The sequence below is a fragment of the Hoplias malabaricus genome, chromosome X1, assembly GCF_029633855.1.
Source record: "Hoplias malabaricus isolate fHopMal1 chromosome X1, fHopMal1.hap1, whole genome shotgun sequence".
Classification (NCBI taxonomy): domain Eukaryota; kingdom Metazoa; phylum Chordata; class Actinopteri; order Characiformes; family Erythrinidae; genus Hoplias; species Hoplias malabaricus.
In genome coordinates, this window is record NC_089818.1 from 23,352,933 (window position 1) to 23,373,368 (window position 20,436).

The window sequence follows — 20,436 nt, forward strand, 5'->3', positions numbered from 1 at the left end:
ACACTACCTTTCTACATAAACACCCTGTTCCCTTATTGAGAATATAGTAATTCTGATTAATACAATGTAAAGGCCCTGGATCACTGTCAAATGCCTGTAACATGCTCAGAATCCTTAGATCACGTCCCAGAAGGAAGTTTCTATGTCAATGAACATGTCAGTGTCATCAGAACAAGACCTTGTGTGGTTGATTATGAACAGGACAGTCAACACCTTTAGCCACATTGTCAGTACATCAGTAACTCTGTAAGTCATTTCTGAATGTCTTTGATGGCATTGAAAATGCACAGGTTGCATTTTTACTGTGAGGGGCATATAAACAATACACACTTTCATTACTGTGTGTGGGAGATTTACTGAAAGAGACTGGACCAAATTCACATTCATGCTCTTTACTGTTGGTCAATGACAGAGCGTGTCGTTATGATACAGAGGAGAAAGACAAGACCGTTTAACACTAATTCATTCATTCATTGTCTGTAACCGCTTTTCCAGGTCAGGGTTGTGTAGCACAAATGATTACAGTTTTCTCAGTGAATTTGGCTCATTTCTCAGATCTTCTCTCAGAAATTCTCAAAATTGTTCATTCAATCTTCACATCTCCTTGTCACCTGTGCACATCATAATAGCATTTCTCATTGTGTTTCTCATTTTGCAAATGCTTTTGTACATTCATGCAAATGGTCATGTTCAATTGTCAGCTGTGTTTATCAATTGCTTATGTCATGTTCATCAAAATGTGTTCTACTGATTGTCTGTTGAATTGTCTTACCCTCCAACACATTTAGGCTTTAGGTTATTGCCTGGGTCATTACCTGCAAAAGTGCTGAACCTGTCATAATCTCTCAGGCATCATTTGTGCATTTCTATGAAACCTTTTTGGTAAGTTTTGGTAATTTTTCCTAAACTGATTAAATTGCTCTCAGGTGAATCTTGGCTTTCAGTGAAGAAGGGGAATTTGTGAAGGTTTAGATCAAACAATGATCAAACAGCTCTCAACAATAGGTCAGAGGTGCATCTCATGAACCTTCAATTGACAAATACATATAGACACCAAACACTGCAGTGTCTCAAAAACTCACAGTGGAAAGACAAGGCCGTGAGCAGGGTGAACAGTTGAGAAGAGGGGTAAGGCTGAGGGGTCAAGACAGAGGATAAGGTAGGAGAGTCCATGCCCATAGGTTTGTCCCAAATGAAATGAGGGCAACAATTGTGGAACATGTTTTAAATCACGGTCTTACGATGGCTGAAGCTGGTCACCGGGGGCAGCCGAGTATTGGAAGAACAACTTCAATCCTCTTCAATCGTTCAAATGTTTCGTAGCGAGAACAGGTGTGTAATTCAGAAAAGTGCACTCTGCTGTAATGCTGAACATTGACATCAATTCTGAAATGTTATTCAATCCTATGTTTTTTTAAAGAGATGTAGCTGTTTTGTTAATCACTGAACTAACATTTGATTGTTTTACCTTTATTCCTGATAACTGCTTTACGTCTGTTTGGCTGTTGGTAGTCAATTAACATCTGACACCTTCAAACTGATATTCCAACCCAACCTGATTGGAATACATTACACAGTTCTCCAAGTAATGACACTTGGATATTAATGGATAGTAATGGATATTACACTCTCAATCATTGTATCTACTTAAGGTTTCCACAGTACGTACTGAAATAGAAAAACAAGCTTTTGGTTAGGCTGCACCATCAGTGTCACGCCTTCGTCCTGTCAGTCTGTTGTCCCCGCCATGTGCTTTATTTGCACATGGCTCTGTTTTGTTTATGTTCGAGTCTCCGCCTTTGTTCCGCCTCCTCGTCTGTCATTTGTTAACCCGTCCCCTCGTTATCTGTCCAGGTGTGTCTCATTTGTGTTTGTATTTAAGCCCTCTTGTCTCGTGTCCTGTTTGTCGTTCATTTCATTCACATTCTCTTTTCTCTTTTGTCATGTCAGTCATGTTATCTGTCTGTCTCCGTAGTTTCTCTCATCGTCGTTTCGCTCCCCAGTCTAGTCTGTCTAAGTGTTAGTCTAGTTTCATTTCGTGTTGTGTTGTAACTACTGTTTCCTGTCGTTGTTTTGTTATTTCTTTCATTATAATTAAAATACCGTGTTTTAGCAAATGCGTCCGCCTCCGTCAGTCCGCTCCGTGAATCCTGACAGAATGAACGACCACCAGGACGCAGCTAGCACAGACAGTATGTTCGACAGGGCTGCGATGTGGAATAGCCGGCTCCGACAGATACATGCCACAGTGGCTCAACGCCTTCGGGAGGAGTCGATTCATGAGTCAATTCATGAGTCGAGTGATTGCTCCAGCGCGAGTCGTAGGAGTCGGCGAAAGAAGCGTGCTGGAGTTCCCCCCTCGCTGGAGGATTACCCCCTCAGGTCCGGGGAAATTTTTGGGGGGGCGTTAAGGGTAGGGGCTGTTAGCCTCACCTCCGTAGCTCCGAGTTCTGAGGCTAACAGGGGCGCACCTCGAGGTGATCTAATGGGTGCGCCTGTGAAACCCCCTAAACCCTTTACAGCTCCAGCGCGAGCCCGGCGAGTAGCACAAGCCCCTGTCTTCGTTAACGCGGCGCCTCCTGCCGCGCCTGTCTTCGTTAACGCGGCACCTCCAGCCGCGCCTGTCCTCGAGAGCGCGGCGCGCGCCTCTCCTGTCTTCGTGGACGACGTCGCAGATTCCTCTGCCTCCGTGGACGTCGTCGCACGTTCTCCTGTCTTCGTGAGCGCGACGCGCGCCTCTCCAGTCTTCGTGGACGACGTCGCAGATTCATCTGCCTCCGTGGACGTCGTCGCACGTTCTTCAGCCTCCGAGGACGACGTCGCTGCAGGTTCCCCTGCCTCCGAGGACGACGTCGCTGCAGGTTCCCCTGCCTCCGAGGACGACGTCGCTGCAGGTTCCCCTGCCTCCGAGGACGACGTCGCTGCAGGTTCCCCTGCCTCCGAGGACGACGTCGCTGCAGGTTCCCCTGCCTCCGAGGACGACGTCGCTGCAGGCTCCCCTGCCTCCGAGGACGACGTCGCTGCAGGCTCCCCTGCCTCCGAGGACGACGTCGCTGCAGGCTCCCCTGCCTCCGAGGACGACGTCGCTGTAGGTTCCCCTGCCTCCGAGGACGACGTCGCTGCAGGTTCCCCTGCCTCCGAGGACGACGTCGCTGCAGGTTCCCCTGCCTCCGAGGACGACGTCGCTGCAGGTTCCCCTGCCTCCGAGGACGACGTCGCTGCAGGTTCCCCTCCCTCCGAGGACGACGTCGCTGCAGGCTCCCCTGCCTCCGAGGACGACGTCGCTGCAGGCTCCCCTGCCTCCGAGGACGACGTCGCTGCAGGTTCCCCTGCCTCCGAGGAAGACGTCGCTGCAGGTTCCCCTGCCTCCGAGGAGGACATTGCAGGTTCTCCTGTCTCGGTGATGGCGGCACCCGCCGCTCCAGTGTCCGTGATGGCGGCACCCGCCGCTCCAGTGTCCGTGATGGCGGCACCCGCCGCTCCAGTGTCCGTGATGGCGGCACCCGCCGCTCCTGTCTCGGTGATGGCGGCACCCGCCGCTCCTGTCTCGGTGATGGCGGCACCCGCCGCTCCTGTGTCCGTGATGGCGGCACCCGCCGCTCCTGTGTCCGTGATGGCGGCACCCGCCGCTCCTGTGTCCGTGATGGCGGCACCCGCCGCTCCTGTGTCCGTGATGGCGGCACCCGCCGCTCCAGTGTCCGTGACTGTGGCTACGGCCGCTCCAGTGTCCGTGACTGTGGCTACGGCCTCTCCTGTCCCCGTGACTGTGGCTACGGCCTCTTCTGTCCCCGTGACTGTGGCTACGGCCTCTTCTGTCCCCGTGACTGTGGCTACGGCCTCTCATGTCCGTGTCCGTCGGTCGGCCCGAAGGACTTCAGGGCCGATCCCCAGAATTGTGCCCAGGCTGGTTCCTCAGACTGCCCCTCAGACATTAGCCAGTCCTGGGCACCCCCCTGTTATTTTGGTTCCCTTGTCAGTCCCTGTCCTGGTTCCCGTCTCTGTCCTTGTCCCTGTACCCGTGTCTGCCTTTGTCTCTGTCCCTGTCCCGGTCACTGTGTTTGTGTCAGTCCCTGTAAATGTCCTTGTACCTGTTCCCCTACCAAGTCCAGTCCAGTCTCCTGTCAGCCCTGTCCAGTCTCTGTTTCAGTCTCATGTCCAGTCCCCTGTCAGTCCTGTCCAGTCCCTGTTTCAACCCTCTGTCTTGTCTCACGTCCAGTTCCCGTATCCGTCCAACGTCCAGTCACCCGTCTTGTCTCTGTCTCAAACCCCTGTCCCGTCTCCTGTCCAGTCCCCGTTCCAACCCTCTGTCCTGTCTCATGTCCAGTCCCCAGTTAGTCATGTCCAGTCTCCGTATCCGTCTAGTGTCATGTCACCTGTCCTGTCTTCTGTCCAGTCACATACCCCTGTCCAGTCTAATGTTCCTATCCTGTCCAGTGTCTTGTCCCCTGTCTCGTCACCAGTCTCTGCTCCCGTCTATTCCCAGCACTCAGTCCTGTCATCAGTCCCGTCTCCATTCCAGTCCCCTGTTCTGTCACCTGTCCATGTCCAGTCTTCTGTCCCCAAACGTGTCCAGTCTCCGTATCCGTCCCACGTCCAGTCCCCTGTCTTGTCTTCCGTCAATTCCCATGTGTCCACTCCTGTCCTGTCCAGTCCGTTCTCGTCTCTTGTGGCTTCCCTTTGTCAGTCTCCTGTCATGTCCCATGTCCCGTCTCGTATATTCGGTCCTGTCGTGTCCCCAGCTCCTGTGTCGGTTCCCGTCCTGTCCTGAGTCCTGTCATGTTTTTCGTGCCCTCTCCTGCGCCAGCTCCTGGGGGGTTTAGGAGTACGCGCCCGGGAGTTGCGCGTTCTTGGGGGGGGCATCTGTCACGCCTTTGTCCTGTCAGTCTGTTGTCCCCGCCATGTGCTTTATTTGCACATGGCTCTGTTTTGTTTATGTTCGAGTCTCCGCCTTTGTTCCGCCTCCTCGTCTGTCATTTGTTAACCCGTCCCCTCGTTATCTGTCCAGGTGTGTCTCATTTGTGTTTGTATTTAAGCCCTCTTGTCTCGTGTCCTGTTTGTCGTTCATTTCATTCACATTCTCTTTTCTCTTTTGTCATGTCAGTCATGTTATCTGTCTGTCTCCGTAGTTTCTCTCATCGTCGTTTCGCTCCCCAGTCTAGTCTGTCTAAGTGTTAGTCTAGTTTCATTTCGTGTTGTGTTGTAACTACTGTTTCCTGTCGTTGTTTTGTTATTTCTTTCATTATAATTAAAATACCGTGTTTTAGCAAATGCGTCCGCCTCCGTCAGTCCGCTCCGTGAATCCTGACAATCAGACTTATATTTGGTAAAGAAAGTTTTTAAATTACATGACTTAGTGCCACTAATGTTTTAAAAAGCATTCTTCAGACATTAGAATTAATTAAAATGGTTTGTAAAAGTCTTAAATAGCTTATTAGAGATTTTGTGGTTTGTGGAAACATTGTATGTGCTGCTGCCTGTCTTGGTCAGGACTCTCCTGTAAGAGAGATTCTTAATCTCAGTGAGATTCTTTCCTGGTTAAATGAAGGAAAATGAATGAAATTCTTCAGCACTTTTGATGTCACTCCACAAGTGATCAATTGGATTTAAAAGCTCTCAAAGCTCTTTAAACACCTTATCAGCATTGTAGCCCCTTCTTGAACTCTGTGACTCTTTTCGTAAGTTCTTTGAACATAAAATAACTCAAATTAATGACTCACTCACCACTCCTGCATCCTATACATTCTCTTTCTGGTAGTCAGCCCTTCTCCCTCTGGAACCCCCTCTTTTCTTCTCTGCTTTTGAGCCGGTTACTGATTCAGTCATTCTTGAAATTATTTCTAAATCTAAAACCACAACCTGCTGTCTTGTTCCCCTCCCTACACCCCTAACCAAAGCCTGTATACCTACTCTGGCCCCCCACCTCACAGCCATTATTAATCAGTCATTGCTCAATAGCCACGTCCCCTCAATCTACAAAATTGCAGCAGTAACTCCAATTCTCAAAAAACCTGGTCTTGATCAGAATAACAAACAATTTTCGCCCTATCTCTAAGCTCCCATTCCTTTCAAAAGTTCTAGAAAGAGTAGTGGCTAATCAACTTAAAACCTTTCTTGAATCAAATAACCTTTTTGATCAACTTCAGTCTGCTTTCCGTCCATGTCACAGTACCGAAACTGCACTGGTTAAAGTAGTCAGTTACTTGCTGGTAACTGCAGATAATGGCGGCTTTAGTGTACTCGATCTATTAGATCTAAGTGCTGCCTTTGATACAGTAAGCCACTCTATCCTCCTCCAGAATGAGTGCTCCCCAGCAACCCCTCTAGGGTCCTCAAGAAGGCCTGGTACTCTGAACTGCTGTTCGGTGCATAAGCACAAACAACAACCAGAGCCCTTTCCCCAACCCGAAGGCGCAGGGAGAGAACACACTCCTACACGGTTTAAAAACATTGGTAAATGATTTAATTCATTAAACATTAATTAAATTAATTAAACATGCCCACCCATGTTATTCCTCTTCTTCTTTTTTTAAACCGCTATTTTACAGAGAAGGTCCTACCTTAAAGCCCAAATAAAATCACTCGAGATTAAATCCTTATAATAATTTTCCAGAGGAAATAAATAGGTTTTGTTTGTTTTATGATGTTCAGTAATATTTGTACGTGTTCTAATGTTAGACAGTGTTTTTCCAGGCGATAAAGCAGTTATGCCCAGAGAAAGGGTTTCAAACCATGCGTTAGGCTCCAATAAAAACCTCAGTAAAAGCCCGGGTTCACACTGAACCTGTTTCTGAAATAAACTGCCGCTCTCTAGTGACAATTCACTGTAATGTAGATTTATTCCCACATCTTTACAGGAAAATAAATGTGTTCTCAGTATCTAGAGCCCGTGTTCTCCTGCAGGGGAACACAGAGTGTGTTGTGTGTGATTATTACAATTAAGAGTAACACAGTCATTGTGTGTTCTACAAACCCGTTTTATTAATGCATTCATTCTACTGAAGTTTTATTTAAGAACAGAATCAAAACAATTAAGAAATAAGAGTTTATAGAATGTTCCAGTTCCTCCGTTTAGAAGAATCCACAAAAGAATATCAGAGGGGGGTGGCACGGTGGAGCAGCAGGTGGTGTCTCTGTCACAGCTCCAGGGACAGGTTGTGGGTTTGAGTCCCGCTCCGGGAAATCTCCCCGTGTTCTCCCCGTGTCTGCATGGGTTTCCTCCGGGTGACTGTCTGTGAGGAGTGTGGTGTGTTCTCCCTGTGTCTGCGTGGGTTTCCTCCGGGTGACTGTCTGTGAGGAGTGTGGTGTGTTCTCCATGTGTCTGCGTGGGTTTCCTCCGGGTGACTGTCTGTGAGGAGTGTGGTGTGTTCTCCCTGTGTCTGCGTGGGTTTCCTCCGGGTGACTGTCTGTGAGGAGTGTGGTGTGTTCTCCCTGTGTCTGCGTGGGTTTCCTCCGGGTGACTGTCTGTGAGGAGTGTGGTGTGTTCTCCCTGTGTCTGCGTGGGTTTCCTCCGGGTGACTGTCTGTGAGGAGTGTGGTGTGTTCTCCCAGTGTCTGCGTGGGTTTCCTCCGGGTGACTGTCTGTGAGGAGTGTGGTGTGTTCTCCCTGTGTCTGTGTGGGTTTCCTCCGGGTGACTGTCTGTGAGGAGTGTGGTGTGTTCTCCCTCCCTACAACAAAGTCCTCATACGTAATCAAAGTGCACACTTCACGAAAGGGATTAGGGATTTTTCTAAGAACTGGGACGGTTGGAAGACTGTGGACGGCAGTATCCCAGACAGTTTTGGAATCCCGCCTGGACGCTTGTTTTAGGTCCCGAAAAGAGGACATGTCCGGCGAAAAGAGGATGTCTGGTCACCCTAGTTTTATCCACTGTTAACTATACGCTTATATACTGTTTAAACTACTGACTCTGAACATCGTGTTAGCCCAGAATCTGAAAGCTGCATTGCAGCTTCCTTCCAACTGATGGAGAAATATTGGCAGGGCCCCTGTTGGCAGATTTTTCAAGGCTGTATTTCTCTTTTTGGAAAGTAGGTGTCGCAAAGGTTCGCTTGCTGTAATGTTCTGTTATCCAGACATGGGATCATTTTGACACCTACTGTTAGAAAAGAGAAATACATCCTTGAAATATCTGCCGAAAGTAGCCCTGCCATTATTTCTCCATCTCTAATGTCCATGTGTTTCATTTTAATGTGCATTAAAACTTCTATATATATATGTGTGTGTGTGTGTGTGTGTGTGTGTGTGTGTGTGTGTGTGTGTGTGTTTCTGAGTCTATGTTTGTGTGCATCAGTTCTCTGTTCTTGATCATCCAGAAAATGTTTGGGATTCAGTCACAATCTTCAAATCTAGGCTGAAAACTAGTTTATCTTTTGGTAGTTAATGCTCCCCCATAGATAAAGGCGGCAGATCCGGGGTTCCATGGACTCAGGGAGTTATAGTAAACTGAGACGCTGGTGTTTTCCTCCGTATCACGCGATCACTCAGGTTTGTTGATGGTGGAGCGGACCTTTTAGTTAAAACTGTCATAGTCATTAGCCACACTCTGGAAATGTTCACATCTTCTGCTTCACAAACACCAAACAGATTCCTACCTACATTTTCCAGAGTAAATGACCGCCCACCTGTCCATCTGGACACTAATGGATGACTGTCGAGGTCCTGCTCCATGCTTCAGACCAGCTGCCCAGGCTCCAGCCACCACCACTGACCTCGGAGCTGCCCCTACACTGAAGTTCTCACTGACTCCTAACTGTTATCAAAATTACTATTACCAGTATTATTATTATTATTATTATTGTTATTATTATTATTACCACCACCATCATTACTTTCATTATTTACTATTAATACTGCTATGATTGTATCAGGACACATGAGCATAACAGCAGACCTATGTGATGGTACTGTGACCTTTTGTAAGTAATGTGTAAGTAGATTGACCAGAGGAGGGTACGTCCCCCGTGTGAGCCTTGGTTCCTCCCAAGGTTTCTTCCTCAGCTCTGAAGGAGATTCTCTGTGTCACTGTTGCCCCTGGCTTCTCTCTCCTGGGAGGTTTATTATTATTAATAGTTACACTTATATAGTGCCTTTTACAATCCCAAGGACACTTTATAATTGAGAGGGAAAAATCATAGGGAGATAAATTGTTCTGAGAAAAGACAGGATTTGAGCTGACTTTTGAAAATGGACAGAGAAGAGGAAAAGCAAATGGAAGTAGTTCCAAAGTGTGAGGGCAGTAAACAGTGAAACACCTGTCGCCTATAGGAGAGTGTATTAGAAGGTAAGCCAAAGAATAGAGAATTACAGTAGTCTAGCTGTGATGTAATGAAACTGAGAGCTTTACAGAAAAGCAGAGGGCGGAGTCTAGCTATACCATGCAGATGGAAAATGCAGACTTAGAGATTTGATATGTGAATCAAAGCTGAGAGTACAATCAAACAGGACCCAGAGGGTTTGTAAAGAGGATGATTGGCTGACAGGGATATATTCGGTAATGAGGGAACAATCTGAATAAGAAGAAATGGCTGACTTGGTACCAACAAACAGAAATTCAACTATTTAGGGTTAGCTTTAACCAGTATGTTAACTCCTGAATAAATGGTAACAGTGGGGATGGAGGGGATGATGGAGGGCAGGTGAAAGCCTGTTCTCCATTTATCTGTCCTCTTATCACCAAGGTAATCAATGCTTCACTTAGTTCAGGAATGGTCCCAGCTTCTTTGAAACTGACAGCTATTTCTCCAGTTCTCAAGAGGCCTGGGTTAGATCTTGAGAATCTCATAAATTATAGGCCCATCTCTAATCTCCCATTCCTTGCTAAACTGTTGGAGTGAACAACTGCTGTAAGTGTAGTGTTTCAGGTCATAGGTCATGTATAAATACTGCACTTGAATTATTAGTTAATATTTGCAGGAGCTGCTGCAAGATATACTGCTATGTAAATCTCTGTTACTGCTCACAGGGCAACTACTCACATTTATTTTGTGTGTTTGTGTGTGTTTGTGTGTGTGTGTGTGTGTTCAGCCACCATCATGGAAAACTGAAGTAAATATGATGTCTACCTTTGCATGCAATCAGACAGAAACTGCTTTAGAGCTTGGCATCTTTTGCAGAATAGACTCATACATATATACACACAAGGACATATAGTACGACTATCTTTACATGTGAGTTCAGTGAAAGCTTTCATTTATGCCAGATATTTTTGTTGATTTTGCTTGTTTAGATATGTTTTGTTCATTTTTTTTCCCAATAAACTGTGATAAGACAACTTCTGCCTCTGGTCTCTTCTCTTTTGACAGCTAGTGGGGGGATGACAGGTAATGGGACTTTACCTTGACAGTGGGGAGGGGACCTCTCACCTGAGTTTTCACACTTATCTCATGCATACTCAATGTTGGAACCAGTGACTGAGAAAAACATTGTAGTAATTCGGGTGTGTAGGAGTGGTCAAGGAGCAAGGGGATGAGGTATATGCAGGAGACTTTAATAACAATAAACAAAAGGTAACTAGACAGAGGTAAGCTAACACTAAACAAGACTAGATACTAAATACAAAACACAGGTAAACACAAAACAAAGCAAAACCCCAAACAAAGCTAAAGCTAAAATTCGGTGAAAGCGTATTCGTGGTAAACGTGGCGGTCGGCTAGTGAAACTAAAGGTCTAATCGTCATCCATTTCTCGGCCAGGACGTGGATTATCCCCTCAATTCCTTGTGTCCTGGCATTTCCTGGAGCCCATCGGCATCTCCCTGTCATCGGCCTGGATGAGGGATCCCGTCCCCGCCGCCCCTGCTTTTCCCGGCGAGCGTGGGGTGAATCCCCGCAACCTGAGGATGCCGCTTCGTGCTCCTAATTTGACTAAAGCACAGGCCTCAACTCCTGCCAGGATCGGCCTTGTGAACGGCAGATCACTGGCAAATAAAACTTTTATCCTGAGGGACTTCTTCTCTTCTCAAAGCCTGGATTTTCTTTTTGTGACAGAGACTTGGATTGGTGCTGGTGAGTACAGTGCTCTCGTTGAACTTCTGCCAGCTGGCTGTGGTTATTTTAATACCCCGCGGACGTCAGGCCAGGGAGGAGGAACGGCGACTGTATTTGAAAATAATTTTAAATGTAAATAGCGTGCTGTATCAACCTCATTTTCCAGTTTTAAAGTCACTTTATTTGAGGTGGGCCGCTCTGACCCGGTGCTGTGAGCTGTCATCTATCGACCCCCTAAATACAGTGAGGGTGGGTAAACATATGAGTAGTGTTTACATGAGTAGTGACTGTGGTTTCCTCCCACAGTCCAAACAACACACGTTAGTAGGTGGATTGGTGACTCAAAAGTGTCCGTAGATGTGAGTGAATGTGTGTGTGTGTGTGTGTGTGTGATTAAACTTTTGATCTGTAATCTATGTTCTATTACGAATAAATTATTGACATTTGCCATCTCCACATCATTGCATTCAGTTTTTATTCACAATTTCAGTGTCCCAACTTTTTTGGAATCCGGTTTGTACATGTCATGAAGAAGTCTCCTGTTATCCCTCCACATCTCATATATTCCCACTATGTCTGGTAAGTCTTTGTTCATGTCCTAAAACCTACCTATGTCTCATATGTCATCACTACTTTTATGTTACCTCTACATCTCCTATCATCCCACTATGTCTGCAAGGTTTTCCTTCATATCCAAAAGACACCTTATGTCTCAAATGTCCTCACTTATTCACCTTTGTTGCCTGTAAATGTCATATCTTCCCTCTATGTCTATAAGATCTTCCTACATGTCCCAATGACTGCCTGAATGCCACACATCACACATTGGAACCCTATTGCCCCCTCAGGCTGCTGCCGAAGGCCCCGTGACCTTGTGAAATTTAAAAAGAATAAAATGAATTAAAAAAAATAAAAACACCTCAGAGGTATCACATCACTCTTACAGACACACAACTAATTTGACTAGCCACTCTTGGCCGGAGAGCAACCTCTATTGGCCATTTGAATTCGGTGTCTTAAAAAGGACCACACGTGTCTGTTCTCTTCATTCATGGTGAATAAAAATAAGGTAGGATTTAGAGCTTACACCTTTTCTTCACCATCTTTGAGAACTTTAGTCTTCTGATAGGAAATGTTATCATATTAAACCTGGCTGAAATACAATCTGCCTCTTTCTCTGATTGTGGCTTGGGAGAGTTTTCTAACTTGAATGGTTTAAGCTCCAGTGTGGGCACAACCCACTGTTGACACGTTCTGTTCTTCTGAGCGGGTGAGGCAAACTGGACAGCCCTATTTTATCTAGTTCTCTGCTGCTTTGAGGCCAGAGTGCATTGCACCAATCCCCTGAAAGAAGAGTCACCATTTTTAAGAAACCTAGTTGGTTCTTCGAAGCCAAGAGCACCCTGAGCGAGCCAAAGGCAAGTGGAGTGAAGTCAGACTAGGAGTGGCACTGCTGAAGACCCACTTAAATAGGACCACAGATGTCTATACTCCTCATTTATGGTGACTTTATTAAAAAAAAAAAAACAACTTTGTTTTCGGTCAGCGCGAGGCAGACGAGACCACCTCTGTAGGCCATTTGCATTCAGTGTCTTAAACAGGACCACAGATGTCTATACTCTCCATCCATGGTGACTTTAAAAACCATGCAGCTGTTATCAAAACTGTTTATATTACGATATAAATTCATACTGAATTATTGTCAAGCCCTACAGTAAGATAATACAATACCTCTAAAGGAGAAAACGACCGCTGTGTCCTTATTAGATTGTGCCGCCATCTTGCAGGTGATTCACAAGTCATTCATAGTCCTTCATTTGTCCTTCAAGTGTGCCCTGAAAAATATCAGCCTCAAGGGGTGTATAGCCCTAGCAATAATATTTTTGTTATTATTGTGGTGGAAAAATATGACAGAAATAAGAAAGCTGAGTCTCAGAGTCGGCATCAAATAAAAGAACAATTTATTAACTTGAGAGAGGACGCTGCGCGCAACACTGTTCCTCTCTGTCTGACCTTTCCTCAGCTAGCGTCTCTTATACCTGGGACTCCTTTTGAAGTTGCTCTTTTACATTTCAATCACCTTTCAATGTATCCTGCTCCCATGACTCCAAGTCTCCCACCATTTGTTTTCCACTCTCTCCTGTATTTCTAGTGGTGTTTTTAACTTTTTCCAAGGGAAGGGGTTTCCTACGGAGCCCCTAAAGGGACTGGGGGAAAAATAAAAAGGACCATTGATTTTGCGTTTCCTCGCAAATACATTGCGCTCCTTTGCAAATGTTTTATGATACACAATTGTCTTTGAGGCTCAGTCAACACATCAGGACACTGCAGTTTCCAGGGAAATCCAGCCACTTGAAACAGAGATTATATATTTATTTATTTATCTCTACTAACACACAGTTCCGTTGCCAGTGCAAATCGTTCATACATCTCTGTAAGGAACTGCCTAACATCAGAGGAAGTTGTGAACAACAAGTTTATATACGTTCGGTAGCATCCTGATAGTGCAAGTCAGAACGCCGTAGCTCCACGTATCTCCATAGTAACAGGTGTATGAGACGTAGGCGGCTTCGTGAAAGAAAGTAAAAGTGTGGACGGCTGGGTTTTTTTATTGTTATTGACTGGGGTAGGGGTCAAGCTGAGAATCTTAATGAAAAACCTTTACAAAGCAAAGTCTCTCACAAGAATCCGGTCATTCAATAACAAGATGGAGGGTGTAAGGCAGTGGCGCAACACACAGAGATCTCAGGGCACGCTGCGGACTGATTTTTACAGAGACATGGCTCAGCGCGCTGACTCCAGACACGGCTGTGGAGCTAGAGCCGGTCGCTACACCATGCACTTCATTTTATCTGGGAATTTTATCTGGAAAACAGTATACCATTTTCTGCCAGAAGTGACTTTTACACACATTACTCCAATACACTACCAATAGCTACACATTTATTCAGGTGTTCACTCTCCATTCTCTCCCACTGATTGGAAACTGTGTTCATTGTCTGTGTCTCTGAACTGTTCACATAACCTTTGTCCATGCGCTTGCACTTTAAATTCTCTCATCCTCATTTCATAGCAATTAACAATACAGCAACAAACGTTTCAGTTGGCGCTCCCCAGTAACATATCCATGTTTTCTGCTCAGAAGAGATGCTATGTCTTTATATTTCAGTCCAAGATCAAAGTAAAATTCAACGAGCTGCTCCATAGTTCACCTGACACGCACAGCAAGCACATAATCAACAGCAAGCACAGTACTACGGAGCCCACAAAGTATTTGCAAGGGAACGCCAAACTATTTGCGAGAGAATGCAAAATCAATAGTCTTTTTTTATTTTCCCCCCAGTCCCTTTAGGGCTCCGTAGTTTCCTACCTTCCTCCAAAAGTTACACAGAGAAACTGGAGAGCACAGAGAATATGAAGAAGAGAAACAAAGCAATTCAACAACAACAAATTCATGCACACACACACACACACACACACACACAATATTGAATAAACAAAGCATTAATAAAAAGCTAAATCCTCTGAAATGTCTTTATTAAAGCACCTTCCATCCATTTATCTGTTTGAATCAGAGGGGAACAAACTTCAGCTTCAGTTTGTGGTGAAAGGAATGAAATCATTCTAAAACCAACAAGTTTAACACACTGCGGGGGGTCATTCTTTACACACTGAGGTATAAGTTTATTCATCAGCTCTGCAGACACACAGATTTGTCCCTGCTTTCTCGTGTTGTCACACTGGTCTTAAGGTTTTAATGATGGATTTCCTGTTTCTTCCTCCTGTTTAGTGTAGCCCCAAAATATTCTAATCTACATGCGCATCCGTTCACTTCAGGTGAATTTAACATTTGTCATATCACATAAACTCACTGTATCTTTTGTAGCTATACCTTCCAGAAAGAGTGCTACTGTCGCTTTAAAGCCTCTGTTGTGAAACTAGCAACTGCCCTATGAACTGTAACAATCAATTAAATGGGTAGAGCTTTTCTTTCAGTCAGTCATTTTTTCTTGCTCTCTGTTGGTCTCCCTCTCTCGTGGAGTCATGGCTCTGTTCAAACCCCAGTCGGTGCTGCTCTTTGATGCCCAGCCATGTAAAGTCTGTCCGAGGTGCAGAGCGGTGCTGAAGGGAGGCAGGTGGGACAGCTCTGAAAGTTTAGTCACTAAAGAGGGTGGTGCAGAAAAGAGAGGGAGTTGTCCTTGGATGGGATGGGCTTGTGGAAAGGGTAAGGGCTTTGGAAAGCAGTAAGGGAGAAGCAGCGGGTGAGAGAAGGAAGACAGCGCTGTGGAGAGGGAAAAAAAACATTAGCCATAACATTATAACCACATCCTTGTTTCTACACTCATTGTTCATTCTCTCAGCTCCACTGACTACACAGGAACACTTTGTAGATCTACAATTACACACTGTAGTCCTCCTGTTGCTCTGCATACTTTCTTTCTCTACTTTCTACTGCACAGGAAAGATAATTTAAGTTGAAAATCTTGGTGTGTAATTTTAGTTGTTATATAGGACTTGTTTTAATACCCTTATCCAGAGATGAGGTGTAGAGAGAACGCTCAGAAGAAAGGAGAGGGAATGGAAGTGAGGATCCAGACTGGATTATCTGGTGATGAGAGACATAGAGTGAGAGAGAGAGAGAGAGAATGAGAGAATATGAAAATTGTCCTATGCTTTTCCCAGGTACATGTTTGAAGGGTTTTGTAAAGAAGAACCAAAAATTATGTATAAAACTACCGGCATGGTGAAATGATTCATAAAGAATATAGTGTATATGGTTCTATACAGCACTAAAAATGTCAGTCTTCACAACAGTGGAACACTTTTTAGTGCGATACAGAATCATCTTCAAAAAGGTGAGGTGCTACACCAAACCATATTCACATTTTTTCTTCAATCTTCATTCTGAAGAACCATTTCATCAGGAAAAGATCCTTTTCGGGTCTGTATAGAACACCTGGTTCTAACTAAAACAATCACATTTACTAAAGGACACTACAAGAACCCTCTTTTTTAAGAGTGTATACTTAAAAATGATGTGGTAATAATGGCTTACACACACCTGCTGGCAGGTAGGAAGACTGGGGTAGTTCACCAGGATCAGTTTGCTGAAGTTAAACTTGTACGTGAATCTTTTTCCTTTGGTCTTATGCAGAATCCGCTTATTATAGTAATACCTGTAAAAATACAAGGTACTGTAACATTTATAATGTAGTGTAATTATGTTCCATTAGTGGGTAGCATTTTCTCCCCTACTACATTAAGCACTATATGTGTATTAATGTACCTCAGTGCTCTGCTGAGTTTGTCGTAGTTCATATGAGGCTTGCCCTTCCTCTCCCCCCACAGTTTGGCCAACCTCTCAGGGTCTCTGATCACAAATTCTCCCCACTCTCCACCCCAGCTGATTGCCCCACCCTCATCTTGCCCCAACAACTCCAACAGGAAGTGCCACAGCTGCACTTGCCGAGATCCAGGTGACCAGGCGGGTTTGTAGGCCCAGTCTGGATACAACACTGCTGGAGAAAGAAAGAGATGTAGCCTGAATCTCCAGCACACCCATTCCCTAAATAATGCAATATATTATATAGTATATACAATAAAGGCTTAATGGCTTCTACACCAAAACAAGTTTTTATATATGTAAAATATGTATATTAAATAAATAAATCTATATTCACCCATACACAGTAGAACATTGTTTCATGACCTACAGGTACATAGTGCAGTTCATAAATAATAAGGAATCATTTCAGATTTTCCAAAGACAGAAATCAAAGCCAGTTTATGCTGTACTTTCTTGAGTGACTGTAAATATGCACAAAAAAATGTGTATGATCAGAAATGTAGACAATCTAGTGCATGCACAGCCTGGTATAGGAAACAGATCTGTCCCAGACTCACAGAAGTATGACTTTAAATATAGCAATGTCAAAATAAAAAAAACACCATGACCCAGAACAGGACGAAATTAATGAATTAATTTTAAAGTTAATCTTAAATTATGAATAAAATAAACTTGGTCTAAGGATCAAGAAAGACTTTTTTTTCCAATTCAAAATGGTTTTTGTAGCCCTCTTTTATATACCGCATGGAACTATTCATCTAATTCACAAAGAACTGGTGGCACTGAGCTTACATTAACGGTGCCAGTGGGGTCCAGTAAGGTCTTATTCACCAGGGAGGCCATTGTGAATTTTACAGTCATTGATATAATGCAGACGGCTGATGTAGTGAATAAAATTCACGTAGAACTGGTAACACAGCGAATGCATAAACAGTACCAGTAGGGCTAGGGGCAGCCATAGTCACCGGGGGAGGCTGATGTGGACATACATTCAAGAGGCTGGTTAAATGATTTTGTAAATGGTTTTGTAAAGCTGGCTTAGAGGGGGGTGTTGAGCCTTATGGTGGTGTCACTTATAATCAACGGCTGCATAAACCACATCACCTTCAAAAATAAACACACACACACACACACACTTACTTACATCTGCTCCAGTAAGGTGAACTGAGAGTTCCCATAGTGGAAGTGCAGCCACAGTGCATCTATAAAACATTATAATCTCTGTTTAAATGCAGTCTACATACAAAAAGCTCATTACAAAAACAGAAATCAGTGATTACCAAAAACAAACACACAGAGAGAGAGAGAGTGAGAGGCAGAAGTAGTGCTGCCAACCGTCTTGAAAAAAATCCCGTATTCGGACTCTACAAGTGGTGTTCCATTTTGAATCGATACGCTATGCATTTTGCTCTGTATTTTTGAGAAAGAAACATGCAGCTCTGCTTCAGCCAGACTTTTTTTTTTATCCAATCAGCAGACAGAGTCATCTGTCCATCATTTAGGGCTGCAGCCAATGGAGTCACAGTCCCTCCTACAGGGGGCGCTGAGAGCAGCAGGTTAGCGCTGAAACACTGGGAACTACAGCTCTGCTTTCACAGAACTAGCGTTAGCACCGTGTCTTGGAGAAACTGCTGTTCATTCTCCCTCAGCACATTACAGATTTTTTTTTAATTAATTCTTTAAACAAAAATCACATTAGATATTTTAATATAGATTAACAATAACAAAATCAACAAACTATTATAAAAGTGTAAGACAAATATGAGTCCTAAATAAGCAATAAATTCTATGATATTTTGACTGAGCGTATGCCTTTTAAATTCTTAGACCAATAAGAATGGTTAATGAATAATTTCAAATATTTAGTTATTTTAAGCTGCTTTACAGTATTTGCCAAATTAATAGACAGATTCTGTTTTGCCATTGTTCAAAAGGCTACTGACAGACACTGACCGTCCTGATTGGCTTAATACATTTCTGACAACAAAAATGTTTCATCTGAGTGACAACAATCGAAAATGATTTACAACTTCATACTGGTCCCTGGGCCCTGTGTTACTTATTTTGATTTCAGAAAGTTACAAATGGTTTAAAATGTAAAATACAAATAGCTATGTGCATGATTGACCTCCAGCCAGTGTCACTCAAAAGGCATCAGTGAATTTCTCTACAGTAAATCAATTCACATCAAAACACTGAAAGATTACAAAACAAACACTAGGTTATGAAGCAATTATGACAAAAAATGTAATTGTTCATTGTTGTCTGACTGTTTATCTCCATCGTCTACTGATATCTATCCTGTGCTAAATCATCTGACTGAAAAACCTTGATATACTGAAGAACTAATTTGGTAAGATTTTTTCTTGTATTTCAGAGAATATTTAGCAAATTTGTGGTAATAATTATATTGTGAATAAATGTAAAATCAATCAAACTAACTGTGTTACCAATATTTTGAGTATTAATTACCAATGTTTCATATTAAAAATCTTGCTGCCATTTTAAAACAATACATAAGCAAGTAAATACAAGCCTATAGCACAATATGAGCATTTGAACACATTAGTTTATACAGTAGAATTCCATCTGTAAACAGTGTGTATAAAACAACAGGTTTGTTGTTATATATTTGACTCAGAAGCAGTGAATCATCTCTTTCTTTACCCAAATAGTGATGGAGTGAGCGAACACCTCTGATGAAATGATAACGTGAGAGAGTGAGTGGTGGAGTGATGGAGTGAGTGAGTGAGTACCTCAGAGGAATGATGCGCTGCTCCAGCTTTCTTCAACAACAGTGAAAAGACTGATGAAGAGACAGGAGAAGGACACCTGTCATCCCTCCCTCTCCCAATCTCTCTCTCTCTCTCTCTCTCTCTCTCTCTCTCTCTCTCAACTACAGCTATAGGGCCCAAAATAAACCAAATGTAATTAATGAAAAGTGGCAGTAGTAAAGAGGACTCCACAGGAGTTTTTAAATGTATAAAAGTAGAATCAGATTTCTGTTACATAATATGAAATTATTATGTTTTATTTCTTACTAATTAATGCAAATGAACACAGTGTAGTCTCACTGACCAAATATCCATCATTAAAGAACTGCTCTAAATATTAGAGTTAATCATAAGCTTTTCTTCATTATGGAAAACACCATAAATCATGATGGTGATGATGAATATGATAATAATTACTATTAATAGTATTATACTGATGTCTTGTAGTACTATCTTTACTATTATTATTATTATTCATAGAATAAAGTTTTTTATTTAATGTGATACAGAGGAATCATTTACCATTTCTAAACTTACTGTGGACAGTAATAATAGCAAGAGTCTCTTCTGATGAAGTTATAACTCTAACTCTCTCTGTGTGTGTGTGTGTGTGTATGAGAGAGAGAGAGTGAGAGAGAGAGAGAGAGAGAGAGAGAGAGAGAGAGAGAGAGAGAGAGAGAGAGATAAGTGACACCGGAGGCTTTTAATTCCAGTGTAAAAACAAGTTCAGCTCCAGACAGATATCAATAATTCATGCTCCTAATTGAGTTGAACGTGTGCTTTTAGCAATGCTGAGACCATACAGACACACACACACACACACACACCACATGCATGCACTGGGTAGTGACAATATACGTAAAATAACCCTCTTCAGTCTGAAAGCTTTTGCTTAAGCACTGACACAATTTCTAAACAGTTTTTCACACAGAAAGTGTTTCTTTGTCCCCTGCATGTGCAGTGTTTTGATTAATTACACAATAACAGAAAATGAAAGACACACAAATGTTATACTACTCAGTGAGCACCTACTTGTGACTTTTGATTTTTAATTGAACTGGCACCCGTCAAAAGATGTTTTGTAGACTTTAATAAATCTATTTCCATAGAAAAAATTTAAACTAGAATTATTGTGTACGTGCTTGGTTTAACACACTGGGAAAATATATAAATGTAAAAAAAGTGGCCTGTAACACATTTACATTTTTTATTTTTGTCCTTTATTTTTTAAATTAACAAGAAAGTAGAGAGAAATCTTTCATTTGTGTTTGTTCTTTTCTAAAATGTGTGTTAACTTAATTTCACATTAAATTTAATTTGTGTATCCAAG

The 20,436-nt window shown here is 43.3% G+C and overlaps 1 protein-coding gene across 1 annotated transcript; it reads right to left on the reverse strand.

Moving 5' to 3' along the window:
• Positions 1-14,524: 14,524 nt before the first annotated feature.
• LOC136676027 (protein FEV-like) lies at positions 14,525-16,365 on the reverse strand. The gene is made up of 4 exons (XM_066652881.1): positions 16,273-16,365; positions 16,048-16,162; positions 15,513-15,591; positions 14,525-15,267 (listed from the first exon to the last, which is right to left on the reverse strand). The coding sequence occupies exons 1-4, from the start codon at positions 16,302-16,304 to the stop codon at positions 14,978-14,980; spliced, it is 516 nt and encodes a 171-aa protein (XP_066508978.1). The 5' UTR covers positions 16,305-16,365; the 3' UTR covers positions 14,525-14,977.
• Positions 16,366-20,436: the final 4,071 nt, after the last annotated feature.